Genomic DNA, 17,087 nt, shown 5'->3' on the forward strand with positions numbered 1-17,087 from the left:
TACCTTAGAATAATCTCAGGTCCCCTTCCACAGAGTCCACCATGTTGCGCCACCATGTTCTACAGTAGCCCAGAATGGACAAACCAAACTCTAGATGCCACTAAATCCTAAACACTGGTATCTTGTGATTACAGTTGTTTAACTATAACTGTTACTATTTGTAATTACTATTATAATGCATATATACGATTGATTCTTTGAGACTGAGAATTCATGCTGGACCTTGTAAACAGCAGTTGACAAAACACTCTTACCTCAAGGTCCATTACTGGCTGTTCTGGACCTTTCAACAGTATAACATCATATTCAACAGATGGAGTTTCACAGTTGCTCTGTAATTGTACATGTTCAAATGTCCATTTTTCTGAGCACATTAGGGCTTCCCTTGATGTTGGATCTAAAATTAAGACTGAATGTTCATTCTTGAACTGACCAAAAACCTACATTTCAAGTTTCAATAGTGATGTCAAATAAAACACAACATTTAACGTAGAATAAAAATGCCGCTGTGTGCTGACGTTTTGGCAACAGCGTCCTCATTGAGGAGATGAAGAGTAATCAACACCGGCCTCTACTGGGCAATGCGGGTCATTGCTCAGGATGTCCAGGAATCGGCCAAACAGAGCCCGGATCGTGGGACATGTGACCAAGGAGCCGCGGAAAGGGGAGATTGAACGGCAACAACAAATATGGAGGCGTCTCCGTTCAGCTACGCGCCGGAGAGGTACTGGACGGAGGAGAAAGAGAGGGCGCTCATAGCGTTTTTCTCCAGTAAGTCAAACGCTCCACACCTGCAGTTTTTCAGTCCATGAAATTTGCTGTTTTAATCTACGTGTTGGCGGAAACTGCAACATTTGTGGGCAACCGTTGCTCGACGAGACCGACGGCTGTTAGCAATGAGCGATAATCGTTAGAGATAAATAACAGCAATGGCGACTAGCAACTGAAGTCAAGTTAGCTGTTATTCTCGTGAAAATACGTCAAAACGGCGCCTGGGTTTCTGTTTCTGTTTTAGGGACGTTCCACCTGTAACTTTAGGTCTAAATATAAATAACCTTAAATTAAGTTAACGAAGTTTGAGGCTTTCTGAATGTAACGTCAGTCAACTTCATCCTTCGTATTTGTGACGTTAGCCATTTTTTAGTTGACAGATACTTCGGACAATTCTGTGTTAAGCTTATACAATTATACAGTGATTCCTCATAAACTACGGCACACCTGGTGATTTTAATTGCCCTCTAGGCATGAATATCAACCCCTGAAGCTCCCATAGATTTTCCACTTGACTGTGCAACTCACTGAGAGTACAGAGTCCAGAAAGCACCACAAGAAACGACACCAGAGCTACACCACAGATGACAAATGTCCCCCCAAACCACCGCCAGCATCATTGCCCTGCTCTGATCACAAGCCACTGTACTGTGTGTGTCTACATACTTCACCTTGTTCCTGTATACTTTGTGTGTTAGTTCAAAAAATTGGACTTTTCTAAAACATGCAAAGCATCAGTCCCAATCTGTTAATGGCTGCAGACTTTTTATTTTACATTTTATTTAGATTTACCAACATACAAAATAACAGATTCATTTTAAGTGTTTCCTTCAGCCATTTATTAAATTGAATGAAAAAAAAATTACACTTGTTATTAACTGGTAAAGACTTCCAGACATCTCGACTAGTGTAACTAAAATAAAGTCTTACTGAACTTCTGGTCCAACATTTGATGTCACGCTCTCCTCATGTGGAGGCTGTTGTCGACTTTTAGCCAGAACCACAGGTTGTTATGAAATGGTGAAGCAGTTGTAGGTCAAAACTGTGAAGGATTTTTTTTTTTTTTTTTTTACAGTGAACTAACATTTGTCAAAACAAAACAACACTGTTGCAGTGGTCAAGCATCTGGTTTGCTTTTATTTCCCAGAGCACAGTTGTCTGTGGAACCACAAGTCAGAGAGCTACAAGAACCGACAGCTGCGATGGAAAACTCTGGAACACCTGAGGATCCTCCTGTCAGCTCACCCCCCACCTGTTCGTTTCACAGGTGAGGTTGTGGTCAGATCCATTTGCTGCATTTTATGAAGGATAATAAAGTCTAATGCATGCTCTTATACATGCTTGCATTTTTCTTTCCAGTGGAAGATATTAAGAACAAGTTCAAGAACCTTCGTACCACCTTTCAGCGTCAGTACAAAATGGTAAAGGCAAGCAAGGTGTCCAGCTCGGAGGACCTGTTCGTGCCACAGTGGAAGCACTACCAGCAGCTGATGTTTCTGCAGGGCTGCTGGGACCAGGACGACGGCCCGGATGACCTGCCTGTCTCACCCCAGATCCTTCTACAGGAGGAGAGCCAGCCTGTCCTCACCTCGCCGGGACTAATCATCTCTTTCCTCCCCACCCCGTCCACCTCTTCTCCGTCTTCTTTGTCCTCCTGTGTCCCCTCCAACACGATGGTTAAATGTTACTGGACTGAAGAAAGGGAGCGCGCACTCATAGCGTTCTACTCTGGTAAACAAAAGTCTGATTCCACGTTCAAAATAGTGGTTACCACAGAGGGATTGGTATACAGACATAAAACCTAATGATAGGTTGACTTCTTACATTGACAGTGTTTTGTAGTTGATGGGTGATGGTGTGTGTTGTTGTACACAGAGCATAACTGTCTGTGGAACAAGAGGTCTGAAAACCACAACAACCGTCAACTGAGAATGAAGCTGTTGGAGACTCTGAGGAGCCAGCTGTCTGACCACTCAGTTACATTCTCAGGTAAATATCACAACACATCATCACTGTCGGGGTCAGGGGTTCGTTTCCCACTGGAGGTCAAAAGTTCAATAGTGGAAGTATATTTATCTAATACTATGGAGCCCTATTTCTTCGAGTGGATCCCCATTTTGCTTGTCTTGTGCGTACACATGAGGACACAATACACAGTCCTGCCAATGGCGTCACACCATTCCACTGATCTATAGGTGATAGTAGTGCGCCAAGATATGCAGCTATGCACCAGCAAAGGCAATAAAGAAGAGGAAGGTTTCTAGCAAACATGGGTGTTAACCATGCATGTTTCAAATATTGAAGAAAAATCAGATTTGGAAATGTTATATCATATTGTTACACCTCAAGGATACACACAATATGTTTTAGCAAGTAGCACTGACTGTAAAAATAACTTGTGTTTGTTTCCAAGAAAATCCCACAGGGCTTCTTTAAGCTGTCAGGACATTGTAACATGTTGCTTGTCACCTGTTATGTGCTTACGCAACCAGAAATTTGTGGTTTTAGGTGAGGTTGATGCTTGAACTATTTCTTCACAACGAGTCAGGAGCAGTGACTGCATCGCTTTTTGAAGCCTTGTAATCCCAGTGTGGTTGTCAGGTTTGGAACTGTTGGCCTGTACAGACACCAAAACCTGTGCTCATCGGCTCTATCTGGCAATCCACGCAAGAGCTTGAGATGTTGCACAGAAGTACTAAAATCTGACAGAGGAAAAAAAAAAACATTAATTTGAGGAGATGTACTTCTTTGTGGAGGGTGACTCCTTTTTTTCTGTTTTGCAGTTGAAGACATAAAGTGCAAGTTCAAGAACCTAAGGACAGTTTTCAACCGTGAATTCAAGGCGGTCCAGACCAGCAGGGCGTCTGACAAACTCTACGTGTCCAAATGGAAACACTACCAGCAGCTGCTCTTCCTCTGCGAGTCCTGTGATGAAGACGACAGCCCAGACGACCTGCAGATACTGATGCCACAGGAAGACAAGGATTTGGACCATGGAAACCAAACCCCCTCCTCCACCCTGAGCAGCCTCTCCTCCAGCTCCACCCACACCAACAGCATCATGTTTAACAACCCATCGGCTGCCTCCAGCGATACCAACCCCAGCGCTGGACACCAGATCTTCCTCTCTGCATCTCCAGATCGTCTTAAAGTGGCGGGCCAGGCGACTGCTCCCACACTCCCCACCTCTCCATCCACATCACGACCGGACACCAAAACTTGCACAAACCCCTCTTCTTTCTCTGCATCCGGTTCAGTACCACCAGACAGCAGACTGAGCACAGATTCCCGCTGCCACTGGAACGAGGCCAAAGTTCAGCAGCTCATATCGTTTTACTCTGGTTGGTGTTTATGTTTCTGTTGAATTTTTTGAGATGCTACTGTGTGGGTGTGTACAGACTAGACTTGATTAACATCTCCCTTGACTTATAAATTGAGGCCAGCTTATGTTCTTAATAGTACATCTTAGATCTGTTTAATGTTAAATCAGAATTGAATCTTCTCAGTTTATCTTATCATTTAAGAGTCCTCAACAATGATGCGAAAGGTTTTGAGCCGAGTTTCCTCTGAACATTGTTTCATACTGAGGAACAAACACCATCTGCGTGGTGATACTGTGATATGTTTTCCATTCAACCAAACAGAGCTTCATCCTTTGGAGAGGTGATTGTACATGTAGTGACAGTTTTATTGGGTAACCCAGCAGGAGTCTTTTTGTGAGAATGGACGTGTGCTTTTCAGAAGCTTCCTGCTTTTATCCTTAAAAGAGTACTATAGTGACCAAAATTAGAACCAAGGACATTGTTTTTACGCATTTTTCTTTCTGGTCAAAACCTACATGGCTCACAAAACACCTTCACTGCTGACAGGTCATTCGATGGAGATTCGATTGTGTTATGCTAGTAGCAGTTAATGTAGCCCGGAGCTTCTTCCTTCAAGACCAGACAAGAGTGAGCAAGAGATCAGTTTATGATCAGTTTAACGTGGGACGAGGAAGAGTCTGGTTGCTTGTTTCTAAAGTTGTTGGTATGTTATGTAAACAGTTGGAAATTACATGAGAGGAATGACACAGGAGGAAGATTCCCTTTTATAGCTGTATTTTTATTGTGTTGGTCTGAGATTTGAAGGTTTTCCTTGTTTTTTTAGAGCACAGCTGTCTGTGGAACCACAAGTCAGAGAGCTACAGGAACAGACTACTGAGACAGAGTCTGTTGGAGACGCTGAGCAGCCTCCTGTCTGACAGTGAGCCAGTTCCATTCACAGGTAACAATGATGGTGTTGTCAGTAGAAGAACTAACCAAAAGAAAGTGTTCCATAAATTTAATGAGACTGTACTAGAGCAAACAGTAAACAAAAAACAAGAAGTTCTTACAAGCTCCAGTCATAAATGACTCCTAACACCATTTCCCCAAAGCTGTTTTCTGTGTTGAAGCTAACAGGTGCTGTATGTCTTCATTCTTCAGTGGAAGACATAAAGACAAAGTTCAGGAACTTGAGAACCATCTTCCAACGTGAACACAAGGCAGTGAGCTCGAACAAAACGTGTGGCTCGGAGGACTTTTACCTTCCAAAGTGGAAACACTACCGCGAGCTGATGTTCCTCTGCGACTCCTGCGACGAGGACGAGCGACCTGAAGACCTGCACTTCCAGGAGCCGCAGGAGTCCGGCCTCCTGCGCCTGGATCGCCAAGCCCCTCCCTCCTCCGTACATTACCATGGCCACGTCCAAGGTGCTACCAAACTGAACATCACATCACAGAGCCTCGAAGCACCTCCCTCACCCACTCCCCCAGACTCCCGGCACTCCTCCCCCTCCTCCTCCACCTCCACATCCTCCTCCCACACTGACAGCAGAGTGTCAGCACGCAAGCGAGTGAGCCGGCGCCTGCCGCCCACCACCAGCGAGGTGCTAGACTTCATGAGGACATTCTGCCAAAGCCAGATGGTGTCACCGCACGCAGGGTTCCTGAAGTACGTGGAGGAATGTCTGAATGAGACACCACCGGACAAAGTGAAGAAACTGAAGAAGAAGATAATTGAGACGATCCACAGCGTATCCGAGGAGGTTTAGACATTCAGAGTTTGTATAGGTCGAGTTAGTCTCACTGTTTTTTAATTTATCTTATTCCCTTTGCTTCCTAACAGCTATGATAACATCACTCACCAGCTGTGATCTCATTCCAAATTGAACCTCATTAGAAACCTGTATGCCTCACAGGGTCTCCAAAACCTCTGAACCCCACCCAGTGAGGAGACTGTTATCTTTTCAGCAGAGCCACCTTCAGTCATTTTCAGCTTTGACCTTGCAGGTTGGTGATGTTTCATTGTGACTGATGAGATGACAGCTGTCAGGAGATGTAACCTCAAAGTGACCTGTGATGGATGAAAAACTCATTCTTTTTTAGTTCCCTGAACTGTAAAATGGCACCTTAAGATTCTAACACAGTCTGTGCAGTAAAGACTACAACATGGCTGAGTGTTACATTCCAACAGCAATCAGTAATCTGGACCAAATCACACCGTAATCTTTGTCCCAGTGTCATTCACAGAGGGGACAGTCAGCCATCTTTCAAGCGTAGAAGTGATGAACATTACATAATAAGACTGTTCCAGTGCACACACTTGCAGTCTTGAGCACTTACGTGCATGTTCACACTCTGCCAGCTAGTAGGCAAGTGTGTCCTGTGTCTAAAATAAACAGTGTAAGTACACACAGCTGTTAGTCACAAAATATTCATCTGGGATTCATGGTGGGACTGTTGAGAATAATTTTGCATATCAGACACTGTCCAGACAGAATATCCTTTTATCAAACATTTTGAGAAATGTGTTTGAAAGTTCTGTTTACATTCAGCGTTTCTCACCAGAACACATTGTGTATATCTATGAGGTCTAACAAGTGTGTTACTCTCGTGTGGACACTGGGACGGACCATAAAAGTCTACAGCCACATCCTGATCCTGGTCCAGTGCAGTCCAATGCTCATTACACAGCAAGAACAAAATGGTTGGAGGATGGATTAGAGGACTCTGCTGTTCATATTTGGTCATCTGAGATTCAGCCTGTCAGCGTCAGCACTACATTGTCAGAGCTGACTCAGCTTCAGTGTAAACTGGTGTTTGTCAGCCTCTGGGCTTTTAGCATGTTGGCATGTTGTAAACTCTCGGTAGAGTTTAGCCCTGCAGTAACATGCTAACGTCACGAATGCTTGAATTTGTAACACTTCTACATATTATTTCTCTGTTTTATGTGCAGATTTCACACTTTTCTAAATGACATCCCTGATTGATTATGATTAGAATGTCATTACATTCCATACTAATGGAAGGATTTTAATTCAGACACTATACTACTTTCAAAAAATTATACTTGATGCCTGTTTCAATCTAAGTAAAAGCCACAGAAAATAGCATTATTCTCTTAAAAGATTTTATGAAAAACCTGCACACAGTGCTGGCAACAGATTTGGGACGATGTCAACTGCAGCAGTTTGGGACGAGTTGATTTTCTTCCCTGTTGTTTGATCTGTGCAGCCTTGGTGCAAAAATTGGATTGTAGATCTGTTTTATCTCTAGATTCAGTACTCTAAATACTATCGTATACATAACTAACAGACTGTATTGTTTTAAACACATGGTATTGAAAAAGTATGAAAGTGTCAACAGCCTCATTACATACAGTGTGTAATGTTACACACTAGAATATTAACTTGCCAAAGGTTTTATTTTAATGCTCACAGTAGCATGTTAGCATGCATGACTTTAGCATCTCAGTCATAATAGAGGCATCCTGTCATCAAAGTGTTTGACCAGTGGACTTTTTTTTTTTTTTTTTTTTTTTACCTGTTGATGGCAGAGGTCAGGGGTCACCAAAGTCACGTCATTCTGGACCGTGTTGGGCTGACTGACATCTTCGTATTGATGCCGCTATCATTGGTAAAATGTTACCTTTTTCTGAACAAACTTTCCTGTTCAGAGCCATTTAATCTCAACACAAGTCAGCTGTCACTGTTTAGAAAAGCCAAGTGTCTTTTTCCAGCTAACTTCTGTCCAGCTCAGGATGGAAAAAGACCCTTAGCTGCCAAGTTTTCACCAGATAGCTACCAGCCTTCACTTAAAGTAATAAAAATCCTCTCTTCGGGTGAAACTGTGACAAAATTGTGATGCTTGGAGATCAATGTGTTTCTCAAACCTTGAGAGTTCAGCCATAAAAGAATCTTTTCACTTTGATTTTCTGAAGTGTAACGTACCTGTCTGATTTATTTTAGCTTAAGCACTTATGATGGAAAACCTCCAGTCACCAAAACAGCTTTGGGAATGCTGAGTTGGCAGATCGTCTCTGTCAGTAGGAACTGTAAAACTGTAATCAACCTTAACATTTTAATCTTATCTTCAGTGTTTAACATGTTCTAATGTTAATGGAAAGTGATAAGAAGTCCCGTAACTTCTTTTAAATGTTAGGGTGAAAATGTTACATTTAGCTGTTCTTTGATTGTCAGCTGTCAAGTTTATAGGCCTGCGAGTAGTCATCTTTTTCAAGAATCTATGCATGTAAAGACTGTTCTGGTAAACATTTAGGTTTTAGTCAAATCAAAGTCCGATTGAAGCAATAATGGTTATTTTTTTAGAACCAACTGTGATTGACAGTGTTTTTTAACTTGTTTTTTTTTTTAATTGCACATTTCTATATGAATGATTTATATCCTCCTTTATTTGGTGTTTGCACATGCTTGTTTAAATTGTGCCTTATCAGAATCACAGTAACAGTAAATGTGGAGCAATTTGTCTTCTCGACTTTGAACTTTATATGTACAGTATATTATTAAACTAAATGTATATGTATGAAATATAAGAACCTGTGGAAGGTGGGTTTTTTTTTTTTAGTTGTTTGTTATGACATCTGCACAAATAGCACTGCCTTCACTAAAGTGTAAAGTGTAGTGATATTATCAGAAATATCTAAAAATAACTATTAAAAAGGTAAATGCAGGTTGCTGAACTCCATCCAAGTGAGAGCTAGGTTTCACCCCATCATCGACTGGTTTTGTCCTTATTGCAGTGACATTGGAAGTCTTAAGAAAAAGAGTGATTGTCATACACTCCTCTAGATGGCGATCTCTGATCACTCACGGCATACTCTTCTATCTCCTCAGCTCTGGCCTTCAAACAGCACTGAGATTGATTCCCCCCACAGTCGCACAGCAGAAGCACTCTCCAGCCCTGTCCATGAAAATCAGGTGTGATCACATTTTAAACCTGTCACTTAACAACGGACTGTTCTGTCTCCTCGTCTGTTTGACCTCAGTCCATCAGAAGAGGACGTCATCACTGTGCCTGAGGTCTCCTGGCGTCCAGTGAAGTGTCTTGCGCGTCACCTGAACCTCAAGCAGAAACCAGCCTCCTCTCTACTCCCCATCAATCCCCTGTCAGCTGACACACTTGATGACACTTCACCGAACCACATTCCCAAATGCCAACACGCCCTGCTCCTGCTGAAGGACTGCTGAATCACTGGAATGTGACTTTGGTAGATGTGTGCGGTGGAGCTCAGTCGCTGCTGTCACTGGGAAGTTATTGTTGAGTGTAAACCTTGTACCTGTGTGTTTGTACTGGATTTTTCTGCTTTCAGATCATTTACATGACAAGGGTTAAATGATCTTCTAAAGGTCAAGAAAAGCTTCTTTACATGAGCGTCTGAGCCCGTTCGATTCTGGGTCAGGGTTGTCGGGCATCGGCGCAGGTCAGGAAATGTTTGCAGGTAACAGGTTGGTTACAGATTTGCAAAAGTGAGACCACACCTCAGTGTGATTTGGAACAAACACCTGAATTCTCTGTGGGTTTGCTCTTAAGACTGATCCCTTTTACATCCAGGAAGTTATGTGAGTCACTTTTAATGTTAATGTTGAATTGTTGATTACAGCCACTTTAGCGATTATCAGGTGATGCCTTTGAACTTGTGGTTCAAACATCACTGCTTCACAATATTAAAACAAACCTCAGAGTTTCATTATCAAACTTAATATCACCGCTGAAACTTCAGCTGATGCTTCTCCACACTTTATGCTACGAAGTTCCAGCTCTTAAATGTACAAACTTAGAAAATGTTGGTTTCAACCTGATGAGTACCACCTATTCCTGAGCAGGCAGGTATGCATCCTATTGGATCATCCCGTAACATTATGTGCCATCATCAGGTCAAACTTGTCATTCGTCCAATAATTTGGTTTTTGACCAAATACCTGCAACATCATTGACATTCCCATCAGCCTCAGCTGTACAGCTGTTAGCATTCTAATATGCTAACTTGTTTGCATTGCCAGTGTGACTATGTCAGCATGTTGACTTTAGCATTTAGCTGAAAGCACTACTGTGCTTACCTTATGTCACCATTTGCTGTGTTCAGACCTGTTTACTCTCCTGTATTTTACCCTTCTCTCCCGCTGTGCTCCCATTTAAATACTTTCCCATAAACCGTGTAACACAGGGATGCTCACAGCATTTCACTTTCAGCCAGGTATGTGGATCTGTTCGGTTGCAGAACAATGCCTTAATTGTTTCAGCCGTGCATAAATGAGTCCACCATGTTGCACAGGGAGAGGTGAGGGGTACTCGGTTGGTTGCAATCTGCAACCTCACAGCTAGATGCCACTGAATCCCACACACTGCTCCTTTAACTTGTATACACATCTGAGCGCAACATCATGAATGTGAGGAGAGACAGAAAGTTATTGTGTCCAACTATAAAGGCAGATAAAAGACAGAGAAGTCTTGGAGAGAAATCCAGGATGCAGCAAGGAGGAGTTTATGTCCACGGAGCTTTTCACCCCCCCACCCCCTTCAGCACAGCCAGAAGCACTTCGACTTCAGAGATGGATGGACAGCACACTGTAAGAAGTGCTTCATTTGAAACATTCTGTGGTCTTCAGGTTGTGCTGCTGATGAGACGTTTTCCTGCCACACGTGAACCGATCATCAAACAGCTGACGTAACCTTCACTGTGAACCATGTAAACGATTTGATCCAGCAGGCAGTTTAATGTGCTTGTCCACAGTAATCTGGTTCCAGTGTGAATGGGAACTGTGTCAGAGCGGCTGCAGCAGAGTTCATTTTGACTGTGGAGGATTGGATTACAACTCATCAGCACACACGCACACACAGGCACGCACACAGGAAACACACAGGAAACCTTTGCTTTCAGTGCTGTGTCCCTCTTTTATTCACAGCTCTTCTACTTTTTATTTTTTTAAATTATCCTGTTTCTATAAGAGTTTCTCCTCTGTATTCTTCCCACTTTCTTCCCTTTTCCTTCCTTTATTTCTGTTTTTTTCTTTCACCTTTTTTTCTTCCTTCCATTCTTTCATCCTTCCTTCTTTAATTCTTTCTTCTTTTTTTACCTTCCTCTTCTTTCTTTCATTTTTTCTTTCTTTGCCTTCCTCTCTTTCTCTCTCCTCTGTTATCCCCCTCTCTATCTCCCTCTGTCTCACTCCACCTCTCTCTCTCTCTCTCTCTCTCTCTCTCTCTCTCTCTCTCTCTCTTTTCTTTTCGCTCAGTGAGTCGCAGTAAATCCTATTGTGATGGTAAACTGATTTTCGGAAGGGAGATAGAAAGAGAGACAGGCACACAGAGAGAGACGGAGAGGCAGAGAGAGGGAGAGAGGAGGTTTGGATTTGTGTTTGAGCAGATCTGATCAGATCTGACCTTCCTTCATGGTGAACTTTTACCACTTTCTCCTCTCGGGAAACTTTTAACCCTCTCTTCAGACTCCAGCGGGTGGTTTCGGGGTGTTGTTGCAGTCTGCCTGCCGGAGGATCAGCCGCTCTCTGCGCTTCAGGAATGCACTTTGCAGGAAACGCAGCTCGGTGCTCGGACACCTCCAGCTTTGTTTTTCCTCCTTTTTCTTAACTAGGAATTATAAATGAATGAAGGAAATGCGTTGGTGAAGGAGAGATCGTTATCTTCAGTCAGGTTCCTCCCTCCTCAGTCCGCCGTGCCGCTGCCGGGCTGAGGGCAGTGGAGCCCGGAGAGAGCGCTCCCCGGGCGGGCATGGAGAGCGGCGGCCGGGCGGGGCTCCAGCAGGCGGCGGGCGGAGGAGAAGGAGGAGGCGGCTGGGTGCTGGTGAAGGCCCGGCTGCAGGGAGGAGCGCCGTGGGGCTTCACCGTGCAGGGCGGCCTGGAGCACGACGAGCCGCTCATCATCTCTAAGGTACAACACAGGGAACATGTTCTCACTGATCTGCGCTCCACGTCACGTATGGTATCCTACCGTAATACACTAATTATGGTAGATTTTTATTTGATATTGTGGTCAAACTATTGATTATTTTTTCTAGATTTTATTTTTCTTGATTTTATTTTTAAGTTTACTTATAGTTTGCTTATGTGTCAGAAGTTGTAATAGCCTTCTGATCCGTACTGAGATTGGGATTTAAAGGGGCACTGCAGCAATTTTAGTAATACATTTCCATTTCAAAAGTGTGATTGGAGGTGGATTTAAAAAGAAGAAGAAGAAGAGGAGTGATCAAAATTGAAGAAACAGATAGAGACATATGCCGATTTTTACATATGAATAAGCCCCCAAAACAGTGGAGCCTACATTTCCCATAATGCAACCAACAGCATCATTGCATTTGACCTTCCCTGCTTGCTAAATTCTTACTTTTTTCAAACTTCTTGCCCACAGTTTATAATGCATGGTTTTTGTTATAATGATCCCTCTGGAGAATAAAAATATAACATCCTCCAGACCTGTATTTGTGGCTGGTTTACTTAAAATGAGTCACTAATTTAGTAATTATAATTATGGATTCAAGCTGGTCTTAATTTTGTGGATTACAGCAGCAGTTGTCTGGACATGGTAACGATGACAAACTACTTGTCAGTCACATCTCTGGCAGTGTTTAATATACTGTGTCATACAGTTCAGTCGACAGCTCCTGACTGTAGCTGCAGAGATAGCATTAGCTTCACAGACACAAACACAAGCTACATCAGTAGCAGACAAAAGGTGTTTTTTAGTCAGCAAAATCACTGGATGCTGAATAATGATTTCACCTCTTTTAGCTAGTCGATTTATCATTGATACTGTGAGTAATGGTGTAATTAAAATATGGCACTGTCAAAGTGTGATTTTGATTTAAAAACCATTAAATGCTCAGCCCTGGCCTGACATGACTGCAGGGACTGGTACAGTGAGTCTGTAATATGGACAAGTATCACTAATGATTCCTGCTCTGTCCTTACAGCCACTGTGGCCTCATTTCATTAAAATGCAAATCAGCAGACCGGTGTATGTGTGTGTGTCTGTGTGTGTGTGTGTGTCTGTGTGTGTGTGTCTGTGTGTGCAAGTTATTCTTGGGTGGAGGCCAAAGGGCAGTAAATTGGATAAGAATGTGAATTATGTGTTTTCCTGGGTGCTTTTGAACACACTCATGTTTGTATTATGAGCTGTTCTTGGATCAGTGTGAGCAGCGTTCTCCATATTTGACCCAACTGCTTGATGTCTGACTGTCGGCTTGACAGCGTCTCTCTCTTTCAGCCGCTGTGTATTTGTCAGTGTGGCTTAATTTTTCTGTCTTTCTCTTCACTTCCTCTCCCTTTCAGTCTGTCTTTCTTCTGTGTGTCTGTCTCTTCATGTCTGCCTAATGTCGCTCTTTCTTTTCTTTTTCTCTCTCTGTCTGTAGTAAGGCAGCTAAATTTGAAAGCACAGTCAAAACCACATGCATCCACACTGGGTTTCAGGTAACTGGTGTCATTGACGTGCTGGGACACTCAACACCTTCCACATTTTTTAACATAGAAACTTCATTCAAACTTAAAATATTAATCTCAATCAGATCAGTGGTTACTTTTCTCATACATACTTTTCATAATTTCGTAAATATTCAATGTTTTGTCTGGAATTTTTTCCTCTTTTAAAATATTGGATGGAAGTTATAGATGAAACTATCCAGCAGTATATGAAGTAATTAAGAGGAGCAAAAATAACATTAAATACTACTTGTGTCTTAATACTTCATTAATATTATTTAAAAAATATGATTTATGTGATATTACAACACTCTGGATCGTTATGCCCAATGAGTGCTTTTGATATTTTAAGTACATTTTGCTGATAATACTTTTGTATTCAAGCTTAAGTCAAATCTTGAATGTAAACTTTTATTTACTGTATTTTACATGTAAAAATACTCATTAGTTCATTAGTTTTCATTTACAGATTGTTATGTTTCACTTGTCATGACAGTTGCTCAGCTATAAAACACTGATCTGATGGAGTGGGGGACTGATGAAGTAACAGGAAGTGGCATGTACCTGCTGTCTCAGATTTTCAGATTCACGTTGGTTAAAGTGGTTAGACAGACAAGGCCTTTTTCAGCCAGAGTTGAATCAAACAGATTAGGCGCCCTTAGCTTGTTTATCATCAGCATTTCTTGTTGTACTGAGCTGGGTCAGAGGTCACAGTGAAGGTTTCTGTTAATCCAGGCAGTTCAGCTCAGGTTAAACAGCCTTAATGAGTCTTAATCTGAAGGTCTCATGACTGGCATCAAAATGGATGTGTGCACTAACATTACCAGGGTCACACCTTCAGAATGAAGGTGAATGGCAGAGCTGTAACCCAAACTCTCCAGTGTCAACATCTACTGCCATTGGTTCATTTTGATCTGCTCTGCTTACCGTAGTTGTGTATATTAAAGAGTCCAGGGAAAAGTGTTTATCAGTGAGTGTTTCGAGTTAGTTTGAAGCTCCTGGTCTGTGACCTCATTCAGCGCTGACACAGCTGGGAAAAACTCTGACTGCTTCTCAGATGGCCTGTTTCAAACGTGATGCTTCACTGCAGCACTGATCAATGTTTTCCTGCTGCAGATTGATCATAAAGCAGTTTTTTACAGCAACAGTTTTTTGAGGGCAGATCTTATACTCATAGAATCTGGGGTTATGATTTTTACATTCTCTGTACTGTTCTGCTGAGAGAACAGCTCGGGCGCCAACATGGTCACCTCCAGGAAACTGAAAAGGGACAAATACAATCTGTAACATGATCAATGATGAATACACACTCAAATCTGTGTTTTGATTGGTTGGCCACAGTAGAGGTGGAGAACCTACCAGAAGCTGATGTGTATGAATTCATTTACAAAAGGACAGACCAGATCTGAACGGGACCAATGGATGATTAGACCTACTTTAGACCCTACCCAGTTTCATGTAATATAACTCAGACTGAGTCCGTAGGTCCATAGTTGATCCAAAAGAACCAAATTGACTGATGAAGACTTCTAGAGGAAAGAGTACTATGTGTTTGAGCTCCTGTCAGGTCCAATCAAACTGAGGTGGACAAGATAAAGAAAGGACCTGAGGCTCGGTACTGGTCAGGTCCTCGGGTTTGTAGATTTGGGCCCTGAAGAACTCTACTTTGCTAAAGAACTGTGTGACAGTGAAGCTGCTGTAGATGAAATGAATGATCATTTAAAAAAAATAAGGCCATACTAAGGATGAAAAGTATTGCAAGTCCGCAACTGTACAGTAGTGAAGTACAAAATTAGCTTACCCATATAAATCACAATCTTAATATTGACCCATACTAGTCAGGATATCTGGCTCTCTGCAGCTCAGATAGTGACAGACCAGAAACATAGTGTAGAGAGAGTTGTATGACATGCAACAACAGTCTGTGGCCACCTGGTATTTGTCTTAATCACTGCACCACCAGGACGTCCCTGCTGCGTTGATGTTTAGCAACTTTCCTTAAGTTTTTACTTTTTAGGCGGATGGACAGTAGAAATACGGTTTATAAAGGAAAAATAACTCGCACACACACACTGTTGTCTGAGAACATTTTCCTAAATCACACAGTCTTTATTGATTAAAGGAGGTATGTTGTTTCAGTCACAGTATGAACAGGCTGAGCCGCTCTGTTTGGATATCTCTGTCAGCAGGATAATGAATTTCAGCTGGAATACCAAAGTCAGTGACACACACACACACACACACACACACACACACACACACACACACACACACACACACACAAACACACACAGAGACACATACACACACACACTCTCTCACACAGAGTTACTGAGTGATTCTGTGAGCCTTATTTGGGTATATTTATTCCTGAAAAAGGCAAACAGTGCAGGCATGTGCGGAGTTCTCCAGAGCTGAGGAATGGTTTACATTTGAACACACTGTTTTTCTTTCACAGCTCTGACAGGATGTTTCATTTTCTTCACATCAGCACAGCTCATTAGACACACCTCGGAGTCGTGTCTTATTGCCTTTTCATTGTTTTATGTCAAACTTACATGTCAACACATGTAGACACTCCATTTGAAAAGCCATCTTTGTTTGTCAGTGGCCTGCACCTTACACTAATACCACCTTTGATGATGTTTGGTCTGAAACGTCTTTGTGTTCTGTAACTTTGTTGTGTTTTGTCCAGTGTTGTTGTGTTTTGCTCCCTCAGGGCTACCGTACATAGGCAAATCAAGTGAGTTAGTACATACATGAGTGTGAACAAATGGAGATGCGATGTGTGGGCCAAAACGCATTATGCTTTTGATTAAAAAGAAACACATGTTGCAATTCAGAAGGGGGTCAGACACACCCTGCAAGAAATTCCTGGCAGTTGTTTTAACATTAGAAGAGTCCCAGATGGGCGGGTTTTATTGTGTCAGAGCAGTGCTAGTTACCATTGTCAATCACAGGAAAGAATGTAAAAACAACTAGCAATCGGCACTTTCTGGCGTTAGTTGCTGGATTTCTGCTTCTCATGGTGAACCTGACCTGATTTGGGTCGTTATCTACAGATGTCTCAAAGCTGGAGTTCAAGCTCAGATTCACCTTTGTCAGTTACAGGAACCAAAAAGACAGCCTGTCCTTGGGACAATCAACGGGCAACCAGAGTGTGATAGGATGAGACGCCTGTCAATCAAGTAAAATGTGTCTCCAAACACACCAAAAAGTACACTTTTCTTAAGCTTTAATAACTGTATTGACTTTGTATTTGGAGAGAAACTTTGGGGTTTTTTCATTCATTACAATATCTGTTTGAAATGAGTAAAAGATATGACACATAATGACTAGGAGAAAAAAATAAATCATTCGTTATCTTGAGTCTGCTTTGTGATTGAGTCTCAATATGGCAGAGCTGGTGGACCTTTGAACAAATATTGTGCATCTCAGGTCAAGTGAAGCAATGTAAGATAGTCTCGAGGGACTGCTGCAATGTGCACGGTGATAGTGGAAGAAGAGGTGGAAGAAGAAGATTATCCAGATGGAATGATCCGATAGCATTCTGGCTGCAGTCTGTTCTTTA

The 17,087-nt window shown here is 42.3% G+C and overlaps 2 protein-coding genes across 3 annotated transcripts in view; both read left to right on the forward strand.

Moving 5' to 3' along the window:
* The first annotated feature begins 666 nt into the window (after positions 1–666).
* LOC143337649 (uncharacterized) lies at positions 667–8,614 on the forward strand. Its single transcript, XM_076757311.1, has 7 exons — positions 667–771; positions 1,919–2,038; positions 2,131–2,502; positions 2,647–2,760; positions 3,555–4,112; positions 4,918–5,034; positions 5,235–8,614. Exons 1-7 carry the CDS (start codon positions 690–692, stop codon positions 5,840–5,842), a joined length of 1,971 nt encoding a protein of 656 aa, XP_076613426.1. The 5' UTR covers positions 667–689; the 3' UTR covers positions 5,843–8,614.
* Positions 8,615–11,425: 2,811 nt separating this feature from the next.
* The window catches only part of shroom3 (shroom family member 3), a 63,892-nt gene continuing 58,230 nt past the window's right edge, over positions 11,426–17,087 (forward strand). For both annotated transcript variants that reach the window (XM_076758590.1, XM_076758591.1), the window contains exon 1: positions 11,426–11,972. In XM_076758590.1, coding sequence (XP_076614705.1) covers positions 11,814–11,972 — 159 coding nt within the window. In that variant the 5' untranslated portion in view covers positions 11,426–11,813. The remainder of the gene's footprint in view (positions 11,973–17,087) is intronic.

Source organism: Chaetodon auriga, chromosome 19 (assembly GCF_051107435.1).
Source record: "Chaetodon auriga isolate fChaAug3 chromosome 19, fChaAug3.hap1, whole genome shotgun sequence".
Lineage (NCBI taxonomy): Eukaryota > Metazoa > Chordata > Actinopteri > Chaetodontiformes > Chaetodontidae > Chaetodon > Chaetodon auriga.

What these genes read in the sequence shown, in the direction of transcription:
- LOC143337649 (XM_076757311.1), top strand. Translation starts at nt 690, where the DNA reads ATGGAGGCGTCTCCGTTCAGCTACGCGCCGGAGAGGTACTGGACGGAG. An exon ending in GCTCATAGCGTTTTTCTCCA is followed by an intron (nt 772 to 1,918) that starts GTAAGTCAAACG and finishes TTTATTTCCCAG; the next exon opens with AGCACAGTTGTCTGTGGAAC. An exon ending in ACTCATAGCGTTCTACTCTG is followed by an intron (nt 2,503 to 2,646) that starts GTAAACAAAAGT and finishes TGTTGTACACAG; the next exon opens with AGCATAACTGTCTGTGGAAC.